The sequence below is a fragment of the Gymnoscopelus microlampas genome (assembly GCF_963454915.1).
Source record: "Gymnoscopelus microlampas genome assembly, chromosome: 20".
NCBI classification, from domain to species: domain Eukaryota; kingdom Metazoa; phylum Chordata; class Actinopteri; order Myctophiformes; family Myctophidae; genus Gymnoscopelus; species Gymnoscopelus microlampas.
In genome coordinates, this window is record NC_139957.1 from 35678813 (window position 1) to 35703205 (window position 24393).

Here is a 24393-nt window from a genome sequence, read left to right on the forward strand (position 1 = left end):
ATAGGCGAACGTTTGGCAAATATAGCAGACCTATAAGGCACAACACATTCACAACGTGTCACGTTGTAGGCTTGTAGATCGGCTATATTTTCGGCAAAGAGATATGGTTTAGAGTTTAAAAAAACTTAGGGAGAAAAATAAGCAGGGGACCAAGTATAGACCTCTGGGGACCCCAGTCAAGAAGTACAGTATGTAGGGTTTTAAGCAGTTACTCTTGCATGAATGGAACTGGATGTGATATCCAGATTTTCATTTGTCATTTGTTTTTATAGTTTGTCCTCAAATTCTTCTGCCGTCACCTGTTTCCTCTTATAGGCTTTGGCTGTGTTCAGAGTCTGGAAGATGTCTGGTTTGGCCCTAAATACACTGAACTGTCCATATGGCTCCTTATTTCCCACTCAGAGGAACTCTGAGCTCTGAGCTGATCCAGGCTGATCCCCTCTTTCTTCTGCTACTGTATTGTAGGTGTCCAAAAGCAGTCAGATGAATACAAGACCACAGTCCCCCCCTTGTTCCAGGAGAATGTGTTCATTGAAGGCAGCAGGACCAAATACGTGGAGGACCTTCACAATGAGGCCCAGGAGGGTCTGAAGCTCCAACGACAGGAAGGTAAGAAACGTATCTTTCACATATAGTCCTGGACTGTGGCATCTAGTTTGAGGGCAGTAATGTTAATGGGCCTTTTCTCCCCCAAATTTTGAGTAGACTATTATTTATTTGGTTGTTATGCCAATGAACCCTCCCTCAACATTTCTGTGGTTTGCCACTGCTGTTGTACCCTACTCGCTCACCTGCCAATGAGGAGCCCCCACCACGAGGACATAGCGCCCCCGTCCTACTCTTCCTGTTCAACACCCCCTGCTGACAGGTGCCACCCTATCCCGTTATGGGTGGGGCGACAAACATCACCCTGCCCGGTTTCCCGCCTAGATTCCGTCCCCCGAACATGGCCAATTGTGTTCGTATAGACTAGACTAGAGTATAGACACTCGGTCAAGCTGGATGCACCGTGGTGAATTCGAACCGTAATGTTGACCACTTAAGCCCTGTATAGGGACTCCAGGGTTACTATGGCGTATGCCCTGGTTCTCCATGTAAAGGGGAAGAGGGATGTTATATTTGTTTAGTGGTTAGATATGTCTGTCATTGGTGAAACTTGCACATTGTCAGTGGGATATTGCTGACAAACCCACATGCGGAACACCACATCCATTGTGACATCCAGGCTCTAAGGACAGGGGGGTGTTGCTGGGTTCCTTCGTGTGGGCCTGTGATGCTCTTGGAGACTAAACAGTGATTAAGGTCTATACAAATACATTTGAATTGAATCCACAGCGACGACTTTTGGCTCACGATTCTTGACAATCTGGGCAGCGGTGGGACGATCCCTTATTGTCTGTGTGGAACTCACAGAAAACACTGTGCTGGGTCGTTAGGCTGGAGGCCGAGTGTGCTGACTCAAACTAGAGACCTACAGTATGTGTGCTGAACACAGGATTTAAGTCAGTGGTTCTAAAAGTGGGGTCCTTGGTGGTGGTGGTGGGGGGGAGGGGTTCCAGGGGGTCCCCAGCTAAATTTGTTAATATAGCATCACTAGTACCATTATAACCACTTTATCCATATTCTATACGTCGGCTATTAAAAAATAGCAAATATACAAGCTCACAGCGTGTCATCTGCTATTTATTAAAACAAAAGTATATTGGAAAAGTTTGAATAATTTAGATTTTTTACACAAATCTTCTCTTCTGGGGGATCCCCGGCACAAAATATTTTCAAATGGGGGTTTGTGGCCAAATGCATATACATTTTGGGGTCCTTGACATGAAAAAGTTTGAGAACCACTTATTTAAGTAACTGAAATGAGTAACTCTACTGTATGTAACCTAACCTACCTTTATCTTTATTTCACCTCCTTTTCAGAAAGTAATAATGGGGTGGATTACAGAGATGATGAAAGCAGCATTGTAAGTAACACACATACTGTATTTACACTGTAATTGTACACCCCATTCATCAGCCATAGATTTAATAGATTAAACGGTTGTAAGAGATATTTTCTTTTGTTAAAATAAGATTTATATTAAAATGGTCTCCCCTGCACTTTAGTAAACGGAAAATACATTTTCAGGTCAGGATACCAATGGTATCCTATCAAGGAGAGAGAACTCATACAGGATATACAGGATTAAAAAGTGAAATTGGAAGTGATGAAACAAAAAGTGAGCGGATAAAATTGGAACTGGAACACTATACTATTTTATTATTATTATTATTATTATTATTATTATTACTATACTTTGTGGGGTTCACTCTCCTGATTGGAGACAATTTTGTATCCAAACCTGAACATGTATTTGCTGTTCACAAAAGAGCTGGAGAGATGGGGATATAGCAATGATTATTACTATCAGTATATAGAGCTTTAACCCCCCCCCCCCCTCCACACACACACACACACACACACACACACACACACACACACACACACACACACACACACACACACACACACACACACACACACACACACACACACACACACACACACACACACACACACACACACACACACAAACACACCACATGACTTCAATAAATATAAATAAATCACTTTACACCCCATTTAATTTCTGTGTCCGGCAGTCGACTGTGTCGGTGCAGCCAGAAGACGATGACGGCAGAGGTTTTCTGTCAGACAGCACCATACCTGATGCTTCCTCCACCGTCTCCACACCGTCCATCGTCTCCTCAAGATCCTCTCGCTCTGGACTCACCAGACAGGGTACGTTGTGGGAATGCATCAAGAATGTAAACGTGTAGGTTCATGTGTCTCCAACACAGTTACAGTCCCCTCTTCGATATAGATGCCAAAGTATGGATAAAACAACACAAGTGACATTTGATATATACTGTATAGCAGTGGCTCTCAAACCTTTTCATGTCAAGGACCCCCAAATTGACACTTATTAGCCCGCAGACCCCCATTCGAAAAGATAAGCCAGGGAGCCCCATAAGAGAAGATTTTTACGGCTCTCTAGTAGTGAGTCTCAACCATTTTAATTTCAAGGGCCCCCAGTTTGACATGCATTAGGCTACGGACCCTCATTTAATGGCATTTCTATCCCTGGGACCCCAATTTATATTGTAAAATCAATGTTAATTTTACTCTGAGACAAATAGAACCAGACAAATAGAACCAGATGGACCCTAACGGGTCCATCTGGTTCTATTTGTCTGTAACAGAGTTACAGACCCATAAGGGTTCATTTGGTTCCTATCCATCATTTAGCTGGGGACCCCCTGGAACCCCCTCAAGTACCCCTGGGTACTTTGAGAACACTTTGAGAACCGATGCTGTATAGTATACTGTAGATAATGTAATGAATTGTGAGTCTGATTTAGAGGATTTCCGCTATTTCTTTATCCGATTTGTAACCATTTGTTTCTGAACTTTTTGAAAATCTTGGAACATTTTTGAAAATCTTTGAAACACTTTCGCCTTTAATGACATGTCCAAAATAGTGGCGCTAGGTTGAGAGTGGTTATAGAGGATATTATTATTATTATTATTTTTTCAAGGTTTTTTTATTTTATATTTTCACATACAGGTCAATAACAAAAGGCATACAAAAACAGTGAATGTATGTTACCCCTCCCACCCCCCCAAAGTTCCCGCTCCGAAAGAGCCACAACCCTGGTATCTTATTGTACCATTAACACAAAGGACAATACAAACAAGTAAAAAAATAAATAAATACAAAAAATACAAAATAAATAAAGTATACACAGTAGGATATATATATGATTAAAGAAGGATTTAAATTGAATTAAAAAGTAATAATAATAATAATAATAATAATACACAAAAAAATATAATACAAAAACAAATTCAGTGGGGTCAATTTATGGGTCATTAATGTCAGCAGCATTCAGTCTCTCTATATATGTTAAAAAAGGTTGCCAGATGGTGTAAAATTCCAGAGCACACCCCCTTGTGGAGTAGCGAATTTTCTCCAAAGTCAAATGATGCATAACATCATTAACCCATGATTTGAAAGTTGGTGGGAGTTTTTCTTTCGGTGGGAGTTTTTCTTTCAGAGGATATTACTTTTAAAGGATGTTCTGTGAATCTGTTATCTAACGGGAACATTTGTACCATGTGTCTTTGCGCACTTTTACAGCATCAACATTCAGGCCACTGAGCTCTGGGAAGAAACCAGAGAAGACCAGGAGGAGGAGACACAGGAAAACCGTGATGGGAATCCCACAGCATGTCCAGAAAGAACTGGGTATGTTGTTCATCCTGGAAAGCTACAAATCCCTACGTTTTATGTCTGTTGTCTTCCTCTCCCGGGAATTGCAACAATGTCCGAACTACAATATTGATGGCAGTGCATCTTGTGTCCAATCAGACATTGTCAACCAGTAGGGGTCCTACCCGGACACCAGGGTCTAAATGTCACCACTGCAGATGTACTAGTTATAATGTATTGACATACAGGTTAGATAAAATAACTGAGCAGTCGTTTTTATCAATATGTTATGTCCTTTAAATGTTGATCATATTCTCATGACGCCCATTCTGCTTTTATTTTATGCTCGGGGGTGGTGTGGGGTAAGAACAAAATGGTGCTATGTGAAAATTGGTCAGTTGCCTTAAATAAGCCCTACTTTGCTCTGCTGTATTCCATCAGGGTTGGATAGAATAGGCTGGACCATCACTCGAGTGCTGGATGAGGAACAACTCCAAAACGGTGAAACGGTTGAGACCACTGATGGGTCTCGCCAGGTAGTGGAGCCCGGTGAGGGAGCCACCGTCGACCCCCACATGGCAGCGGTCCTGCTGCCACCCAGCGAGAATCAAACTCAGCAGTTGAGCTCTGCTCATACTGGTCACAGGGACGACCTGGCTTTACTGCAGCGCTTCGCCCCCCAGCTGTCAGCCTCAGCGAGGCCTCATTCTCTAGCTGTTCCCTGGATGACCACTGCCAACAGCCTCCAGCAACCACCCAGCCCTGTTATGTCCATGTCTCCCCAGGCCACCTACCTGTCCAAAATTATCCCCAACGCCGTGCTGCCGCCCGCCGTTGAGGTGGTGATGATCAGCCGCGGGCGAAGCCGCAGCAGCCTCCGCACCGTCAGTAAAAGCAGCCTGCTTTTAGCCAGCCCAGCATCTTCCCGTGCATCCTCCAGAGCTTCCTCCGGCAGAGCGTCCACGCTCTCCTCTGCGTCGCGCCACAGACCCCCCATGTCTGACAGCTCCGGGTGGAGCCACTCGGGGTCCTCGGAGACGCTGGTGTCCGACTCCTCCACCATCTCTAGCAACAGCACTGCCCACCAACATCAGGGGAGATCACAGGAGGGAGACGCCGAGGGTTCGTCCAAGGATGGCTCTCCTAAGGAGGACAAAGTGAGTCTTAACTCCTCTGTCAGCCAGGCCTCTAGAGCCACCTCCAACGGTAAGCCAAAGAACAAAGTTGAGGAGGTTAAAAAGGATGGCTCCTTCGTACGCAGCCTCTCTGTAATGAAGTCCAAGAGAGCTCCACCTCCTCCGAGCCGATCCTACTCCCTTCACAACAAGATGAAACGACGGTCACGGGATCTGGCGGAGGCTAGAGTGATTGTGACAGATTCCTCTCCTCAGAGCAGTTCTGCATCCGCTGGAGAAGGTGAGGAAACCGAGTCTGGAGACATGAAGGAGGCTGGACCCTCTCCCATGTCCTCCAGGGCCACAGATAGCCCTGGGTACACTGCAGACACCAGCTCTCTGGATGACTCCACAGGCTCTGTGTCCTTCAGTCCCCCCAAAACACAGCCTCAAACACCAGAGACGGTAAAGACTGAGAAACCGGTGGGTGAAAACAGTTCTTCACCTGAGAAGCCGCAGCCACCTCAGGTGAATGGGCTAGAGAAAACGGTCTCTCCCTCCAGTGGCTACTCCAGCCAAGGTGGCACGCCCACCAAATCCTCCAAGCAGACACACGGCTCCTCCCCAAAACACAAGAAAGGCATCCTGGCCAAGCTTCAGAGTTTATTCCCGGGGTCGTCGTCCGCCCCTGTGGTCAAGGCCCCGTCCCCTCTCACACAGCCAGGAGCGCCTGAGAGCACAAATCCCCCTGAGGCTTCCCAACCACAGCCCGACCCCTCATCCAACACGGCCACTGCCAGCCCGTCAGTCAAGGCCCTGAGAGAGCTCTTCAATATCCCACCCCCACCCAAGATCCATGCGCCTCCCCCACCTCCCCCAGAGGTGTGGGCCCACAACGAACGCACCTTCGAATTGCTGCTGGGACCTCCCGCCCCAAATAACACACACGAGATTGTGAGGAAGAACCCCAAGGATAGGAGACAGCAGAGGCAGTCACCTTCTGTGTCCAGAGAGGCGTCTGTGAAGAACTTGTCGGCAGAAAGAAAACAGGAGTCAAGTCAGATTGTTCCGGTGGAATCGAGTAATGGAACGCCCAACGTGTCAGAAAGGAAAAGTCCAGGAAGTGATCGGTTGAACACAGAGGTACAAAAAGAGCTCAGTGAAAGACTGAATCGAGTGCTTAAGTCTGTGGAGATGAAAGGAAATGGAAAAGTCACAGAGAAAGATGAGAAAGTAAATGGGACGTCAGTGAAGGTCCCGCAGAAACCTGACCTGTTAGAAGCAACACAACAGGAAACGAGAAAAACTGAAACACAGACTCAACCTGCTGTTACGGGGGTAAAGACTAAAATGGATACATTAGCTGTCATAACATTAACGCGGGTCTCCCCATCTCCGTCCCCCCCTCCGGCACACCATCCTCCCCTGCCACCTACAAAACAAGCCATACCTGCCACCACTCACGATGCTGCCCTCGCCCCGACACTAGAACCTACGCTGTCCCCCACAACGGAGTCCTCTTGGCCCCCACCTCCCCCACCGATCGTACAAGCTACTGACACTCTTGTGACGGGGCACGATGAGATGGATTTTCCCCTCCCACCGCCACCGTTATTAACTGAGGAGGGGCTGGCTGTGATTGCCTTTGTAGCCCCAGCTGAAGTGCCTGTAGAGCAGACCACTCCCCTTACGTCAGCAGAGTCCACTGAGGTTTCATCAGTAAAGCCCAGTGAGGAGGACAGTACAACCTGTCCTGTGGTGGGCCAGGACCAGCCAGTGCCACCCACATCCCAGGGAATCCCTCCTCCTCCCCAGAGCATCCCTCCTCCGCCACCTTATTCGGCTCCTGATCCACCCGCTCAAAACCTCTCCTCCTCTCCTCCTGCAAAGGAAGTTGCTCCTCCAAATTCTCAAGTGGCTGCTGCTTCGCCAGAGAGTGTAGTCTCTATGCCCCAAAGTAATCCACCTCCACCACCCCTAGAGCGTGTACTCTCTCCGCCCCAAAGTACTCCACCACCACCAGAGAGCAAACTCTCTCCGCCCAAAAGCAATCCACCTCCACCGCCCCCAAAGAGCAAACTCTCTCTGCCCAAAAGTAATGCACCTCCTCCACCCCCAGAGAGTGTACTCTGTCCACCCCAAAGTATTCCACCACCCCCAGACAGTGTAATCTCTCCGCCCCAAAGTATTCCACCACCCCGAGAAAGTATAATCTCTCCGGCACAAAGTACTCCACCACCCCCAGAGAGCAAACTATCTCCGCCTCAAAGTAGTCCACCACCCCCAGACAGTGTAATCTCTCCACCCCAAAGTAATCCACCTCCACCACCCCCAGACAGTATAATCTCTCCGGCACAAAGTACTCCACCACCCCCAGAGAGCAAACTCTCTCCGCCCCAAAGTACTCCACCACCCCCAGAGAGTGTACTATCTCCACCCCAAAGTATTCCACCACCCCCAGAGCCCCAAAGTAATCCACCTCCACCACCCCCAGACAGTATAATCTCTCCGGCACAAAGTACTCCAACACCCCCAGAGAGCAAACTCTCTCCGCCCCAAAGTACTCCACCCCCAGAGAGTGTACTCTCTCCACCCCAAAGTATTCCACCACCCCCAGAGCCCCAAAGTAATCCACCTCCGCCACCCTCAGAGAGAGTAATCTCTATGGCCCAAAGTTCTGCACCACCCCTAGAGCACCACCCTGCTCTTCCTCCATCTGAGTCAGAACCACTTCCTTTAGTCCAGGAGGTTAATCAGCCGCCCGAAATGATTCCTCCTCAACCTGACACTGTTTCTCCTCCACCTGAGAGTATTCTTTCTGCACCCCAGACCATTCCACCGCCACCACCACCTGCCTCAGAGGCCCCGCCTGCACCTTCACCTCCTACTGTTGATGCTGGCCTTCCATCACCTGCTCAGGAGATGCCTCCACCACCTTCACTGCCAAACTCACCACAAGTGGACCTTCAACCTGCCATAGATACACCTGAGAACATTCCCTTGCCTCCAGCCCTACCTGAACAGGCCCCAGCCAACGTTAAAGACCAGCCAGAGAACCGGAGCCAAGAGCAACAATCCCAAAGCCAGACTTCTCCTCCTGCCCCAGAAGAAGCCCCCTCTCCCCTCGTAACACCCTCTCCTCTGCAGATGGTCAAGCTGAGTCCTGAGCCACCCACAGCTCAGGACCAGGATCAGGCTCAGCCTGAGGTCACCATGCGAGTCCAGCAGCCCAGGGTTCCAACCCCGTCTGCTAGTGGAGAGGCTCCTCAGAAACCCATCAGGAGGTCGCTAATCATGGCCTCTCTGCCAGCTGCTGACAAATCCGAGCCCACTGTGGTGCCTCCCACCTCCTCGGCCACTGTAGTCCCTCCCACCTCCTCATCCACTTTGGTGCCTCCCACCTCCTCATCCACTGTGGTCCCTCCCATTTCCTTATCCACTGTGGTCCCTTCCACCTCCTTGTCCACTGTCACCTCCCCTACAAACAAGTCACCTCCAGCCATGGCCACCTCTCCCTCCATGAACCTACAGGAGGCTATTCGCCTGAGGACAGCTGCTAGAACCAAAGGTGGCCCGTCCTCCCATCTCAGCCTACAGTCCCCTAAATCACCACGAGGCGGAGACATCCACAAGTCTCCCTCCAGCACTGCCAGCTTTATCTTCTCCAAGAGCACCAAGAAGGTGGTGATTGAGACCACCTCATCACCAGAGGCCCAAGCTAACTTCCAACAGAACCTAGCTGCTGAGCTTTCCTCTGTATCAAAGGCAGCCAAGGAAGCAGACTCACATAAGACTGGTGTCAACAAGGTGCCTCCGCCTGTGGCAAAGAAACCCAAAGCAAAAGCCAAAGACATGGAAAGCAACGAGGAGACGGAGCAATTGAAGACTGCGGGACAGGACACACAACTAGAGAGCATAGAGGGTAAGAGACTGATCATTTAAGGGATGTACTGTAGTTGGGCTTTTTTGACAAAAGGTGGTATGAGGTATTTGTTAAGTGATTGAAGATTGAAGTGTTTGAAGGTATGACCCAGACTTGTCCCAGAAGTTTAGCAGCTTGTCAGACACGAACAGTGCCAATTGCAGTCAGTTAACAACATTTTAAGTTTTTGTTTGTTTTAACACAACAAAACATTTTAACTGTCCACAACAGCATACGACATATTTCATGTGTTACTGATGCTCTTACTCCTCACAGACAACATATTTTTTAGCTATTTTGTCACTTCATCACTACACACTGATGCCACTTATGCCACCATAAGTGGCATCATTTGTGATGAGTGATACATGGGCGTTCCATTCACTCTGTGAGGAGAAAGAATGTCAGTCTTTTGTGGATGGTTAAAGGAATATGTCGCCCCGAAATTATTTTCCTAGCAATTGCCCCATGGTTCCTTGAATTCATGTAGATTTTTTTGTCTTCTTGCATGCCTTCACAGTGAATGAAGAATCCAAAAACTGAGAAAATCCTTAATTGAAATTTATAAAGTTTAAGTAAGATTGTTTAAGAGTAAGTGATATTTATTTTTGTTAAAATAAGTTTTAAATAGTTCTATATTCTGATAGTAACTAATCATTGCTACTGTATATATAGACTATTGCTATTGTTCAGTAACAGGGGTCTCCCTGTCTCTCCAGCTCTTTAATACCAAAAACTGGAAATTCATTTTCAGGAGGTTGGGATACTAACTTTAAGACAGAGAACTCGCACAGGATACAGATTAAACAAGTGAAATTAGAAGTGATGACACAAATAAAAACAATTGGAACTGGAACACTATAAAATTTAAGGTGATAAATTGGCAACCCACCTGAAAATGTATTTTCTGTTTATTAAATGGCTGGAGAGATAGGGAGACCCCTGTTACTGAACAAACACTCTAGCAATGATTACTATCACAATATAGAGCTTTACTTTGTATCAAAAAAAACGTTTGTTTAAACCAGAAAATATCACATACCCTACCTTTTTAATTACAGCAAAACTATGTTTATATATTAAAATAATCTATTTATAAACCCTCTCACATAATATAGTCACAGTATAATCCAAGTGTTATGTATCTAGTTGTATGCTTGGTAAACACACATGCATTCGTATAAAACTTGTATAAACTTAACAATTTCAAACATTTCTGGATTAACAGAGTAAACAGAGCCTGGGTGAATGCGTGTGTCTGAACTCGGCTGGTGTTGAAATCTTGTGCAGTTGAGTAACTCATACCGCCTTGTGTCGAAAACACAGACCTTTAGGCGCATCTCTCATACCTTAAGCCTGCATGCATGACGCTCTGGTGTGTTGAAAGTGTAAACAACAGTATGGAAAGTCAATTTAGTTTAATACATGTCAGTGGTTAATACAGTGGTTCTCAACCTTTTGAATTTAAAGAACCCCCAGTTTTATAAGCATTAGACCATGGACCCCCATTTGATATAATCTTTTATCTCTGGGACCCCAATCTAAATTAGAGTTACAAGACTCAAGATTTTTTATTTGTCACTGACTACAAGTATAAGCAGTGAAATGTTGTTGGGGCTTATCCCGCAGATTGTGCTACATATAACAAAAGACATATTAACTCATTCACTGCCAGAATTATTTCTGGCCGCGTTTGAACACTGCCATATTTTTCATTGAAAAAAAAAAAGTACTCAGGAGCCGAGATACAGCATTTTTAAGTTTTAAGTTAACAAGGAAGTGGATGGGAGTCTATATCTTCGAAAAATCATATCTCCTTGGTCTTTGGGTAAAAAAAAAAAAAAAAAATCTAAAAAAAAAAAAAAAATTAAAAAAAATATTTTTAATTTTTTAATTTTTTAAAAAAGTCGTTTTAGTCGTTCTTGGCAGGCATGGCTTATGGACAGAAGTCGTTTTAGTCGTTCTAGGCAGTATATGAGTTAAAGCAAGAAAGTTAAGACATAGAATAGACTGACAATATAAAGAAATAATACCTATACAAATATACAGTGATAGGACTATAATACACTGTAGGGACTTGGCTTAGAAAGGCGCAGTAACTTAAGCATCATAATTGGCAGAGTTTTCATGTGCAGTCAATTGCTGATGGAGACCTGTAACCATCCATTTGGACCCCTTGTGGTCCCCGAACCCCACGTTGAGAACCAGTATTTGTTGTTCCATTCCTATGAACTAATCTCAGTGTTGTCTCTCCAACTCAAGGTTGCGCTGAGAAGCCAAATGGGAGTGTTGAAGGACAGGTATCGTCAACATGATCAGAAAGACTGAAGAAGTATGTGGTGAGGAGGAACTGGAACTGGCTCGATATAAAGACTGAAATCAGTGCAGGTTGAAAAGTGCATGTGTGTGAGGACATTCTGAGGTGCATGTGTGTGAGGACATTCTGAGGTGCATGTGTGTGAGGACATTCTGAGGTGCATGTGTGTGAGGACATTCTGAGGTGCATGTGTGAGAGGACATTCTGAGGCGAGTTGGAAGGAAGACGTTCATGTTTCACCGATGGTATTTTGAAGAACTCTGTGTTTTTAAAGAAAGCCTTTCAGTTTGATGTTAACGGGGTGGGTCTCAAATTTCTCAAGTACTCTGTGTATTATAGTAAGAATGAATAAATAAGAGTAAATATATTTCCTTTGCCAGAGGGTCTTCTAAGCTTTAGCTTCATGGCGCTTGTTGCTGGTCATAGAGTTCCGTCATAAGATATGGGGTTATACCGCCATCTAGTGTCATATAATGATTGTACCACTAGGGTACAGTTCTGGCTCAATGCAAAATGTTAGTACATCTAATAAAATGGGAGACTTAGGGGCTTGTCTGTAATATAATGGAGTATCCTATATTTAATATATCCAATCATTATGGACGTGCACTATGGAATTCTGTTATGTACGCTCAAAGGTGGTGTTTCACCCATTTATATTTGTTACAATAATATTTACTGTAAGTTATTTTTCATGTTCTGTTACGTTCTGTCCTGTGGGATATTTTGTTTTCCATTCTGCCAAATGTTGCATTATAATTGTATGTCTTCATTACAATGTTCTGTAAGAAATGTTCAAAAATAGCAGATCTACAACGCCTCACATCGAAATGCCCTGTGATATTGTAGATCTGCTATTTTCACTATTCATCTTACGAGTTACAACAAAGTATATGGGCTTAAATGGTTAAAAATCTTCCTATTGAAGCTCAACCAATACATACACGTTTCTGTAAATGAGTCAATGCTATTTGTGTTCTGCACTCTTAAATGTCAAATCATTATAACAAAACCACGCATGATTTTGCAGCACATTTTTGTTGTCTGGAGTGCTACTCACAAATGGGATATTCTTCTGTGCTTTTGAACTACAAAATATTTCAGTTTAATTTCAATGATTGAGAAGTTATCAAATGATTGTATAGTGAACATTTATGAACAGAATAAAATTGTCACAATGAGGAAAAATGTCTTTTATTTGGTCCTTTCTAAAGACCAGTATATATTTTCTTCAAGATGAATTCTCATTTTCCCTGTAATTTAACATTTCAGATAAGTTGTTTATACAGGGGTGCATAGACGCCGATACCGTGGGGGCCTCGAGGGTATAAGCCCCCACCCGAAATGATCAGTCCCCACAGGAATCTCAGATGTCGGGGCCCAAATTAATTACCATTACTACAGCGGGGTGTAGTGGGTAAGTGGGGTGGGGCACTTCTAAAATTAGGCTTTCGGTTCTGGTCACAACCACTTGAACCACTGCATCCATATTCTGGGGGGGAACTTTGGCCCAAAATAGCCGATCTACAAGCTCACAACGCGTCTCGCTGCAACCCGCTGTGAGCTTGTAGATCGGCTATTTTCGGCAAAGAGATTTGGTGGAGAGGGAAACAAGCGGCATAGATGTGCTCCCCACTTATTAAAGTAGCACTACACCCCTGGTTGTGTCATAACGAACCCTGATCATGGATGTATAGATTCAGTCATTCTGTCAGGGAGAGTGTTGTGTAGGCTACTGTAGATTTTCATCTAATGATTTGCCACCTCTCCCTTCAACCTCAAATGTGCCCTAAAACATCTCATTGATGTGAAAGGCCTGGTTTGAATCTTACACTTATCTTGTGTGGTAGTCACATGTTAACTTCATCAAGCAGGATGTAATTAGGTTGATTAAGAACATGCAGGCTCAGGAATCCCCTCTGATGGTTTGTTTGTTTGTTTCTTCTGTGTCAACCATGTGGCTGTCCGTAAGTAAATATGTTGTTAAGCACCTCGGTAATGATTCAATTACATTTTTATTATGCCGTCAATTGAACTGTATTTATGCTGTAAATGGGTAGGCTTAATAAGTTTTATTAGGCTACTTAAACCTGGCAACTAGGTGTAGACCTGTAGACTATATTTAGTAACTTGCTGGAAGGGAAACCGTTAATTAAACGCTCGAGAATTGTTTTTAAAATACAGTGCTTGCCCACCTATTTACCTACTACCTGTAAGAGAAAATAATTATGCATACTCAGTGGTGGAAAAAGTACTCAATTTTTTTACTTAAGTAAAAGTATCAATACTGCAATCTAGAAATACTCTGTTACAAGTAAAAGTCCAGAAGTAAAAGTACAAAAGTATTAGTATCAAAATGTACTTAAAGTACCAAAAGTAGAAGGTACTCATCATGCAGAATGTCTCATTTCAAGTTTTCAGATGTATAAACATATTTTGAAAATAGCAGATCTACAATCTCACAATGCGTCGCAACGCATTGTGATCGGCTATTTTTTTATAAATCCAGCCAACCAAATCACACAATGAACAGATGGCCTGTTCCTTGGAGGAGTTTAGCTTGTTGTTAATTCAGACACAATAGTATAATATACTACTGCATTGTTTTATCTTGAGCTATTCTAGTGACTCAGGGATAACAAATTATGTAAATTGAATCCAACCACGTAATTGTTTTTATGCCAATACGAATAGTATGACCTTTTTTGAAAAAAAGTTCATACTATTCTATGACAAAAAAAGTGATGTCATGCAATACTTTAGTTTAAAATGCCGTACTACAGTACTGTTTAAACTTTAAGTTGTACAATGCCATGATACTTTGTACTTATAGAACAGCTATCTGTTTTTGTATTTAATTCTTGATTGGTGTTTGCTGCAATGAATACATGCAATGGAAGTGGTTGGATTCAATTTACATAATTTGTTATCCCTAAAACTAAAAAAATAAACATTTTGATCATCTGAAACTAATAAATTAACATATGACAAAAAGGGTATGCATTTTAAATGACATTACTTACTAGGCTATAACGAAACATTTCTCTGTTTGCTTTCAATGAAAGTGTAAATCTGGGTGCAGAGTAACAATGTCCTAACAGATGGTTTTAAACAATAACCTAAATCTCAGTTGTGTCATCAATCTGTAGATTCAGATGCGATGCAACGCATGATGTGATGCAACGCATTGTGAGCTTGTAGATCTGCTATTTTCAAAAAATGTTTTATACATTTGAAACTTGTGAAATGGGACATTCTGCATAATGAGCACTTTTGTACTTTAAATATATTTTGATACCAATACTTTTGTACTTTTATCCAAGTACATTTTTAATTCCGGACTTACTTACTTGTAAGGGCATGGTCCCATGGTCAATTTGCATTGACAAAGCATTGGCAGATTCCGCCCCAGAGGTAAAATAAAAGTGCGGTGGGACCGTGCCCTAACAGAGTAGCCTATTTCTACAAAGCAGTATTGATACTTTTACTAGTAAGACATTTGTAAAACATTTGAATACTTTTTCCACCACAGCTAATAAGTATCGATGGATAATAGCAATTGGGAATAAGGTAATATGAATGGGGATAACATAAGGTGTGCTCACAATACTGTACAGCTATACAATAAGCTAACTGGGTCTTTCTGAAGAATTGATTGATTTTATAATAGGATTCAATTTCAAACAGACAAAATCCTGAGGATAGCACTTAACACACTTACTGTATTTCCAAAGTGATCCTCAAGTGTAAAACAGGCAAACATTGCATGCAAACGCATGGAACTAAATAAATACATAAAATGTATATAATAAACAAAGAAAACCCCTTCATTGTCACTTAAAATAACACAATTTCACCTAAAACGTAATTAAACAGAACTAAAGCAATAAAACAGTCTACAATGTAGATTTCAAAAGAATAACATTATTAGATGCATGCTAAATTAGAGCATGCATATAATCTTAATCATATGTACATTTTTTTTGTAACCAAATTCAGTTGGTGGGCTGAAGCTCTGAAGGTCGCTGCCGTCCAAGCATCATCCCAGGCGTCTAAGGTGAAGATATACTAACTACAAACTATACTATAAAAACTGGTCAAACATTGGCCAAATTGTCAAATTATATAAGAAAGAGGCACAGACTGACTGACAGGTGGGGGTACTGGGTTCTCCAGCACTCCCATCATGTTGGAAAACTGCAGCAGCTTTCTACCGTTTTCAAAGCAACTGTGATAGTAGAGGCCCTAGGAGGAGTCCACGTGCGACTGATTATTCTTTTTTCTAGTTTGGATTTTTGGCATCCATAGGACCTCTAATATAGGGATTTTGATGATCCCAAGAAAAAAAAGTGGTCCAAAGTGTGTTTTTTTCAATGTTTTATTACGCCTATGAGACCTGAGGGATGGCTGGCTGGAACGCCGGCAAGACTGTCTTTCGGAGACTGTGGAACGCTCAAATTTAGACGTAGGCCTAAGATAGAGATACCATTTGATTCTAGACAACCTCAGGTTGCCAATGGGACCAACCTTGTCATGCTACCTTGTCGGGAAGGGGGCTAAATACATAATGATTCAAAGTCTTCTATCCCCTAAAATACCCCAGTTTGAACATTCAGGCTCTCACAGCAAATCTGGGGTTTTCTGTAAACTGGTCTCAAAACAGGCCAAACTGATTTGCACCCTGATGTGATGTCACGTCAGGGTACAATCCCTCCCGTTTTTCAGTTTATTTTCTTATATATTTTTTTTACTTTTTCCACACAGAACTAGGAGATAACATGCATACAAATTGGCTCAATAGCGCCCCGTGCCAAACAGGACAATGTGACAAGGCAGGTGAAAGTGCTTTATAAGCCAGAGAGAAGTTAGTTGGAATGAGTATATCAGAGGCTTGATTTAGGCTCAAACCTTTTGAAAAACATTTGAGGGACATAAACAATATGATATCAAATATTATTTTTTAAATTCATGGTGTAGATCCTATAACTAAGGCAATTAAGGCTAATAGGTGTAAACATTTACTTTCTACAACATGTTTGTGTTTTAATGTACTGTATAGTTCAAAGCCATCTGCATCTAAAGTCCCTTTCCCCACACCTTGACACTCAAACATATTACTGGGGTGGGACTTGAACCTGTGACTTTCTGCTTACCAGGTAGATTCAGCTATGGCTGTCTCTTTAGTCTCAGTGGTTCTCAAACATCTTCATGATAAGGACCTCCAAATTGATATGTATATGGCCGTGGACGCCCATGTCAAAAGATGTAGTGCCAGCCCCCATAAGAAATATTTATATTTATAACTTGGAGGGAAAAAAAGAGTGTTCCAAATTTGGCAAGATGTTGGGTACACCTTGATCATTGTCAGAACATGGACTTGAACTTGCATCCTCCCATATCATAGGCAGGTGCCATTACTCAGTGAGCCACTGAGCTTTTCTTTAATGCTTATGAAAAACCCTCAATTTGAATCCATTTCACTGTATACCATTTGTATATTGTCCCTTAGTAGGGATACTATAATACTAGTCCTGTGTAGTGGAAGAAAGCTGGCATCAAAAGTTAAAACTATTACTAAAATTGATACGTATTGGCCGCAGACCTCCATCTGAAAAGATTGTGCTGGGTGGCTATAATAAGGATTTGTTTAAAACGCCAAGATTCTTCAAAATGTTGAACTGGTATTTGTGTGACTTGAACCCAGGACCTTTTTTGACATGCAGAAAGCGTCTTTTCACAGTGAGCTATTGTTGTGACTGCTAGAACAGCCAAACAGAATAGATTGATCACAAAAAAAACAGAGGATTTTTTCCATAAACATTGAAACATCTAAGCTAAACTAAATCATTTTAACTGCATATTTTGATGTGTATTTTGTTGCAGTAATTAAGGAAGTGAAGGGACAGTGGGAGTTACAGAGGTTCTTCTTTAAGCTGAAGCATGTTTTAAACACCACACTTAAAAGCACTAAAGAAACCTGTGGAAATGTGTGGAGGTGCCATAGGCAAGCGAGTTCTGGCGTGGACACCTAGGCGACCTTAACAAGGCCAAAGCAGGTTCAAGTCTCGCCTAGACACTGAAGCACATACTCATCGATGTACTCTGTTACCCCTGGTGTACGGGGATGCAGTACAGTGGGGCCGGGGAGCGGTTTAGCTCCCCGGTGTTTCCACACAGTAAAACGTGGTGGTTATGGCAAAATAAATCACACCTATCTTAACTTTTATGTAACCAAGTCACCAAGGTAACAATGACAATTAGGTGAGGTCACTTCCTGAACTGCACTCCTCCCACCTCACTGTGTGTGTGTGTGTGTGTGTGTGTGTGTGTGTGTGTGTGTGTGTGTGTGTGTGTGTGTGTGTGTGTGTGTGTGTGTGTGTGTGTGTGTGTGTGTGTGTGTGTGTGTCGCGTGCGCGCGGGTGGGAACAGTTTAGGTGACGGACCATTCATTGCCAGCAGTGCTCCGTGCACGGAACACAGCTCTGAAAAGGATCAAGGGAGGACCATGCTAACTTTATGTAGCACTGGCCCTTTAACGAAAATGGATAAAGAGGGGTGGCCAGGTTTGTGGCCTCCTGTCTAGCCAGAAGCCTGGTTTGAGTGTTTGTGAGAGAGACCTGGAGGCATGAGGGGTACAGACTAATTCTCGGTAAGACAATTTGAAACAAATGACAACGTTTTATAACTCATTGTAACAATAGTATATATATATAAGAGTTTAGATAGGCTGACAATATTAGGCCTGTTGTTAATTATACTAATATATATCTGTACTTCCAGAAGCCTCCAGGTCCTTTGAGCAGCAGTACCCTGTGGCTGTGCAGGCCTTTATCAATTGGAGCCATGAGCATATATTGACTATTTGGGTATGTTTGTTGTTTTGCTGTATTTTGTCATCTTGCTATAGGAGCCTAATGAATTGATGAATTGGGATGAATTGTTGGAGGGTTGGTCTAATGTTTTATTGTTTGATTTTTGTAGGAGCTGAACTAATATCACTGTTTTTCCCACCGTGCCATATATATATTTACTATTTAGACTGAGTGCAATAGGGTTGACTGAGGACAGAGCTATACTGGGCCATTAAGTAGCATTGCATGATTTTGGTTTTGCTTATTTGTAGTTTGTTTTGATTTGCTTATTTGCTGATTTGCTTTTGGTTACTTATTTACTTTATTTTCTTTTGGTTTGGCGTTATTTGGATTTGATTTGTTTAATTTCTGTATATTTAGTTTAGAGGCCCAAGTAGGCCCCGAAGCCCTTACCCTTATTGCCCCTTTGCCTCTTGAGTTTAGTCCCTTTTGCAGAACTCTAATACTAACCGCTTTCTTCCTTTCTGTATTTTAACCTGACTTATTTTTGTACCAACTGTTGAATAAACTTGACACATTTGATACATCAGCCTCTGGTTCTGTTAATTCTGAACCCATACCTTCCTGGGGAACCTTACCTTGTTCAGTCCTATATATCTATATATGGTTAATGTGTTTAAAGGATCCCTCACTCCTATATGTGTGGGTGGTGTAGTCATTGCTTTACATAGCCCTGCTACATTTGGCGTTAGTCGGCAGGACCAAGGCTCTGAGCATGGAAATTAAGTTTAAAAAAAAAAAGAAAAAAACACTTTGTAGAGTAAGATTGAGATATTGATGCTTAAGGGATCTGTTGCATTTTTTTGCTTATACTGTTAATGGAGTGGTTCTGTCCTAGAGTGATGGTGAGGAGCGATTGCATGGGATCTTAAGGATCTGGAGAGTGCTGTTGCCGTCATGGCCGTATTCTTCACTACTGCTGCTTTCCCCTCAGAGGAACTGTATGAAGAGCATGTGTGGAGGTCTGGAGCTGAGGGTCAACCTATGGAGCGTGTGGGCATCAGAGGCCGCACTCCAGTCAACCTCGATCAGCTGACCTCTGGTGTGAATCACTGAGGAGTCGACGGTCCCTTCCTTGGGAAGCGGAGTGAGCGGTGTCATAGCCACACTCCTTTGGGCCCGGATAGACTGGCCTCAGTACTGTGCTGTGTCAAGTTGGATAGTGTCACAGCTGACGGAATGACTGACTGTACGGTGTGTACATATGCCTGAGGTGGACTGTCTAGCATGGTAATATGCCTCCATGTTAATTATGATGTTCAAATCCCTGTGCATCAATTCAATCTTAACTTAAGTTGGACAATGATTTAACTATCAAATATTTTAGATGTACAGTGTGTGAGTTGGATGCAGTATTTGAATGTTTATGCAGTCTTCTTGAGTAAGGTCCAGAAGATGTCTCATAATGTAGCCTACCTGCGCCCAGTGATGATGAGTGAGCCCTGACTGGAGACTGACCCCACATGGTTTATTAGTGTGTTTTATTTTTTACACTGAATTGATTGTTTTTGTGTGTTTTGCTGAATTCAATAGCTTCTTGTGTGTTTTGGCTTTGCAAAATGTGAGTACACATTTTTAAACTTTGTGGGGAGTTATGTAACCAGGTAGACCTGTTACTATGGCAGCATCAGCCAGGTGCTCCTTGTTTCAAATTAAGGGTGGGGTTTATTGTCACAGGAGATAAAAGGGTTAGGGACAAGAGCTGGAAGGCATGGCGTTTCTAAATGTGTCGGCATATTGGCCACCTGGTGAATTAGTAAGTTATGGTAAAGAGTATGCCCTTATTCCATGCTGTGCTCCTTCTCCTCCTCTGTTATGCCAGCCCAATGTATGGTATTGAATGTGTTTGGTTATTATGATTGTTGGGTTTTAGTCTAGTGTGTATTTTAAAAGTTTGAATACTTTATACAATGTTGGATATTCAAGAAGGATGTGTTTATGAAGGAAAAATAATAAACAGCCTTTTTTTTTATAAAGTCATTCTATGTCTTATTTCCATGCTCATCCTTGGTTAAACGAACCTGTGCATTGCATTGTTAAAGAGGACCTTCCCTCTAGAAAAAGGTGGCGTAGTCTAGTAGGCATTATATATTTTATTATTATTCCCTCTAACAGCCCCCCCTGCTACATTTATAACATGGTAAAGCAAACGATTTAATGCTCAAATAACCTGGTGAATACAGTGGATTCGTTTTTAGATCGACCTGGGATTTTATAATTGTGTACTGGGCTGTCTGTATCCTGCAGCTTGGGCTTAAAGCTAACAACAGTCCATCTTAGTCAAATGTAATGATTCATAAATATACTCACTGATCACTGTCATACTCCTTAGAATGTTTAGCTTAGTTTAAGGGTCTGATTTGTTGAAAATAGCTGATCAACAAGCTTGTAGATCAGCTATTTTCAAATAGTTGATGTATAGGGTGTATAGTGGTGGTTACAGGTCAATCACTAAACACCGACGGAGAGCTGTGTTGGTAAAGCCAGGTTATTCATATCTTTTCATACATTTTCAATTTTTCATGCAAGTATGGACATAATGGTGTCAACATGGCAAAAAAGCGCTGGTAGTCGGTACACCTGGTTTCTGCTGGGAACAGGGTTCGATTCCCTGCAGCGCTGTGCTTACTGTTTCACCTTTGTCCTGTTGTGTATGTTTACATAGAATGTTAGCACTCAATTCATGATTCATAATAGCTGAATGCACTTTTTATGCAAAGCTGTTCATGTGAAAGATGGTTGCATACTGAGCAACACAGAATATTCACCACATGCTGACTGCAGGTTTTAATTTCATACCTTGAATTAGATAGGGGTTTCATTGTGTATATTGCACTGTAAGTCCCACAGATGCTCACTCATGCACTTTGATGTCATTATTGAATGCACGTCATCCTCAAAATGTAGGAACATTATTTTGTTTTTATTTATATATTGTACAATTATTTCACACCTATTTGTGTTTGCTATTAGCCTACAGCCTATATTATGTGTGCAGTGTGCTTGAGAGATACATAGGGAGTCAAGCAAAGTTGAGCTTTTTGCAAACTGAAAAATGAAATGTTGAGAAATGTGCATCAACAGAAGTAGCTATTGCATGCAAGCAATCAAACTCATCTGTGTCGCATATTTGGGATCCATACTCCCCCTTCTTAGAAACGCTCGTTTTAACATTTCAGTGCTTTTTGAAAATATTCGGCAGAAGGGAACAACAAACACTTCAGTTAAAATAAGGTGACCGTTATTTAAAATGATTAAGCAACAAAAACAGAACGATTTGATGGAGTTCCCATACCGGGAGTCGAACCCAGGCCACCAGGGTGAAAAACAGGAATCTTAATTGTTAGGTTATGGAACCATCTGACACCAGACGACTTCCAGGAAATACTAATATTTTGGTCTCATGTTGTTGCTAAACTGCTGTTTGGACGCCATCTAGTGTCCATCAGCAGACACTACATCTGTCTGAGGATATGGGTGTAAAATGTATTTCAGATTTAAAATATTTTTTACACTAGGTTAGGGGTCTTCAACAGGCCTTATGTAATCAGTTGTATTTACATCAGTGTGTTCATGTAGTTTATCATGTCATTAAATCATTTCTACTTTGGTACTTGGTACTTGGTACTTCTCTTTGAAAAAAAGCAAGACTCTCCCCACTGACATTGGCAAGACACACCATCTCCGCTTTACGAAATGATTTAATGTCAGACCAGAATACAGGATGACATCTTCTACTCTGTTAAAAAATGTCCTGGGGGGGGGGTCCCCAGAAAAAAGTTATTATTAAATATGGCTCTTTTATTGCTACTTTTAACTTTTTAATGGATCCTATGTATAAGTAAAGCCTGATAAAAGTGTCAAACTCAAATCCACCAGAATACTCTGTTAAAAACTTCCGGGGGGGGACCCCCAGCGTGGTCAAGAGCCCCCCCTCCCTGGGAAAGAATCTCCTGTTATCAGACGGTCTGAGGTTGATATACAACGTTACGCCCATACGCCGTGCATACGACGTCCATACGACGTCCGAGTCGGACCTCACCTTTTGCAAAAACCCATCAAAAACAACGTTCATTTAACATTACGCCCACACGCCGTGCATACGACGTCCACACGACGTCCGAGTCGGACCTCACCTTTTGCAAAAACCCATCAAAAACAACGTTCATTTAACATTACGCCCACACGCCGTGCATACGACGTCCATACGACGTCCGAGTCAGACCTCATTAAAGTCAGCTGCGTTGCAAAAACACCAAATCAAAATCAAATAAGACGTCCGTACGACGTCCATACAACGCCAAAGAAGAGGCAGACCTCGTCGCTAAAAGACGCTGATGGGATTACTGAAAATGAATTCAGAAATGATGCTTCCCCTCCCTCTAAATCAATGATTTCTATTAACTACCATAAAGAATATAATGTAAAGCAGGCTAAAATAATTACATCAACGAGGCAGGGACATTAGCTGTTATTATTATTATTAAGCATTGATAACTACATAAACACACTGATGTAAATACAATTGACTACAAAAGGCCTGTTGAAGGCCCCTAACCTAGTGTAAAATCTGAAATACATTTTACACCCATATCCTCAGACAGGTGTAGTGTCTGCTGATGGACACTAGATGGCGTCTAAACAGCAGTTTTTAGTCTTTTTAGTCAGTCTGTCCAAAAAGAGGGTTAAACACTCAAACACACACCAAACACACATACACAAAACGTCCTTTTAAAAGCTATTTATTTAAGATGTGACGGATGTCAACACAACAATCAGAAGGGAACAACAAACACTTCAGTTAAAATAAGGTGACCGTTATTTAAAATGATTAAGCAACAAAAACAGAACGATTTGATGGAGTAATAACCAAGAATTAAACATGATAAAATACAATAATTATGGGTCATCAACCAACTGTAATCACAAAGAGACACAAGACACAATTAAGGGAACATCTTTATGTATCAGCTAACAGTATGGAAACTGTATAAGCATATGTGTCGATGAAATGAAATTTGTCCCTGAGCAAGACTCTTAACCCCTAATTGCTCACAGGTTCTCATTGGAAACAAGACCGCAAGGACTTTCATGAACAACCTGTTAAAAGGAATTATCCTTATCCTTATCCTAAGGCTATAAATATGATTTGTAATCAAACTGTACAATTTATTCAGTTTAATACAAAAATGTACCAATCTGGTATTCACACTGTCAGAAAATATATTAAGAGATTAAGCATCATTAGAATAATCTCATTGCGTTTATATACAAATTACAAATTATCAATACAAATAATCAGTTCTTCTTTACCTACCGGTACATATTCATAATTTGTCACAGTCAAGTCCTGACAGGAGTACTGTTTATCTGTGCTGTCGGGCAGAAACCAGCACACCACAATACTGCCACTTAAATTGGTGACTTTATGCATTGTCAGACACTTGAATGTGTCCTTACTTATATTATCATCACTTTACCCAACTACAGCTCAAGTGGAGTTAGGAGGTTTTTGACCATTCATGTTTTTCCATCTGACTTTGTCATTCTAATCAATGATGGAAAAAACAGCAGATAGGCGGGTTGACCGACAGTTTGAGGATACAATGGACTTAGGAGGTTTAGTATTTAAGCACGTTTGAATACTTTTCATTGGTTCAATATTTGTAAAACCCACACACAGACATAAAGGGTGTTCAATAGCACTGTTTTATGAAAAAAAAAAAAAAAAAGTAGATAAATGGAGATAGCTGGTTTCTGCCCGATAGCGACATTATGGTATGTATGAATGGTACTGCATTATAAAATACAACATATTAATACAAATGGCTTACAAGGCCACTGTGGGCTGATGGCTAGATAATGATTCTATGGTGACAGCCCAGAACATAAAATCTCACAAGTTCAATTC

At 42.2% G+C, this 24393-nt stretch overlaps 1 protein-coding gene across 3 annotated transcripts in view; it reads left to right on the forward strand.

The window, feature by feature from the left end:
- The window catches only part of LOC311035917 (uncharacterized protein), a 43032-nt gene extending 30240 nt beyond the window's left edge, over positions 1-12792 (forward strand). For 2 of the 3 annotated variants that reach the window (XM_084044412.1, XM_084044413.1), the window contains exons 3-8: positions 466-609; positions 1924-1967; positions 2647-2785; positions 4185-4292; positions 4698-9293; positions 11556-12792. In XM_084044412.1, the coding sequence (XP_083900538.1) occupies positions 466-609; positions 1924-1967; positions 2647-2785; positions 4185-4292; positions 4698-9293; positions 11556-11608 (5084 nt within the window). In that variant the 3' untranslated portion in view covers positions 11609-12792. The remainder of the gene's footprint in view (positions 1-465; positions 610-1923; positions 1968-2646; positions 2786-4184; positions 4293-4697; positions 9294-11555) is intronic. The other variant, XR_014599807.1, reaches the window with a different exon arrangement.
- Positions 12793-24393: the final 11601 nt, after the last annotated feature.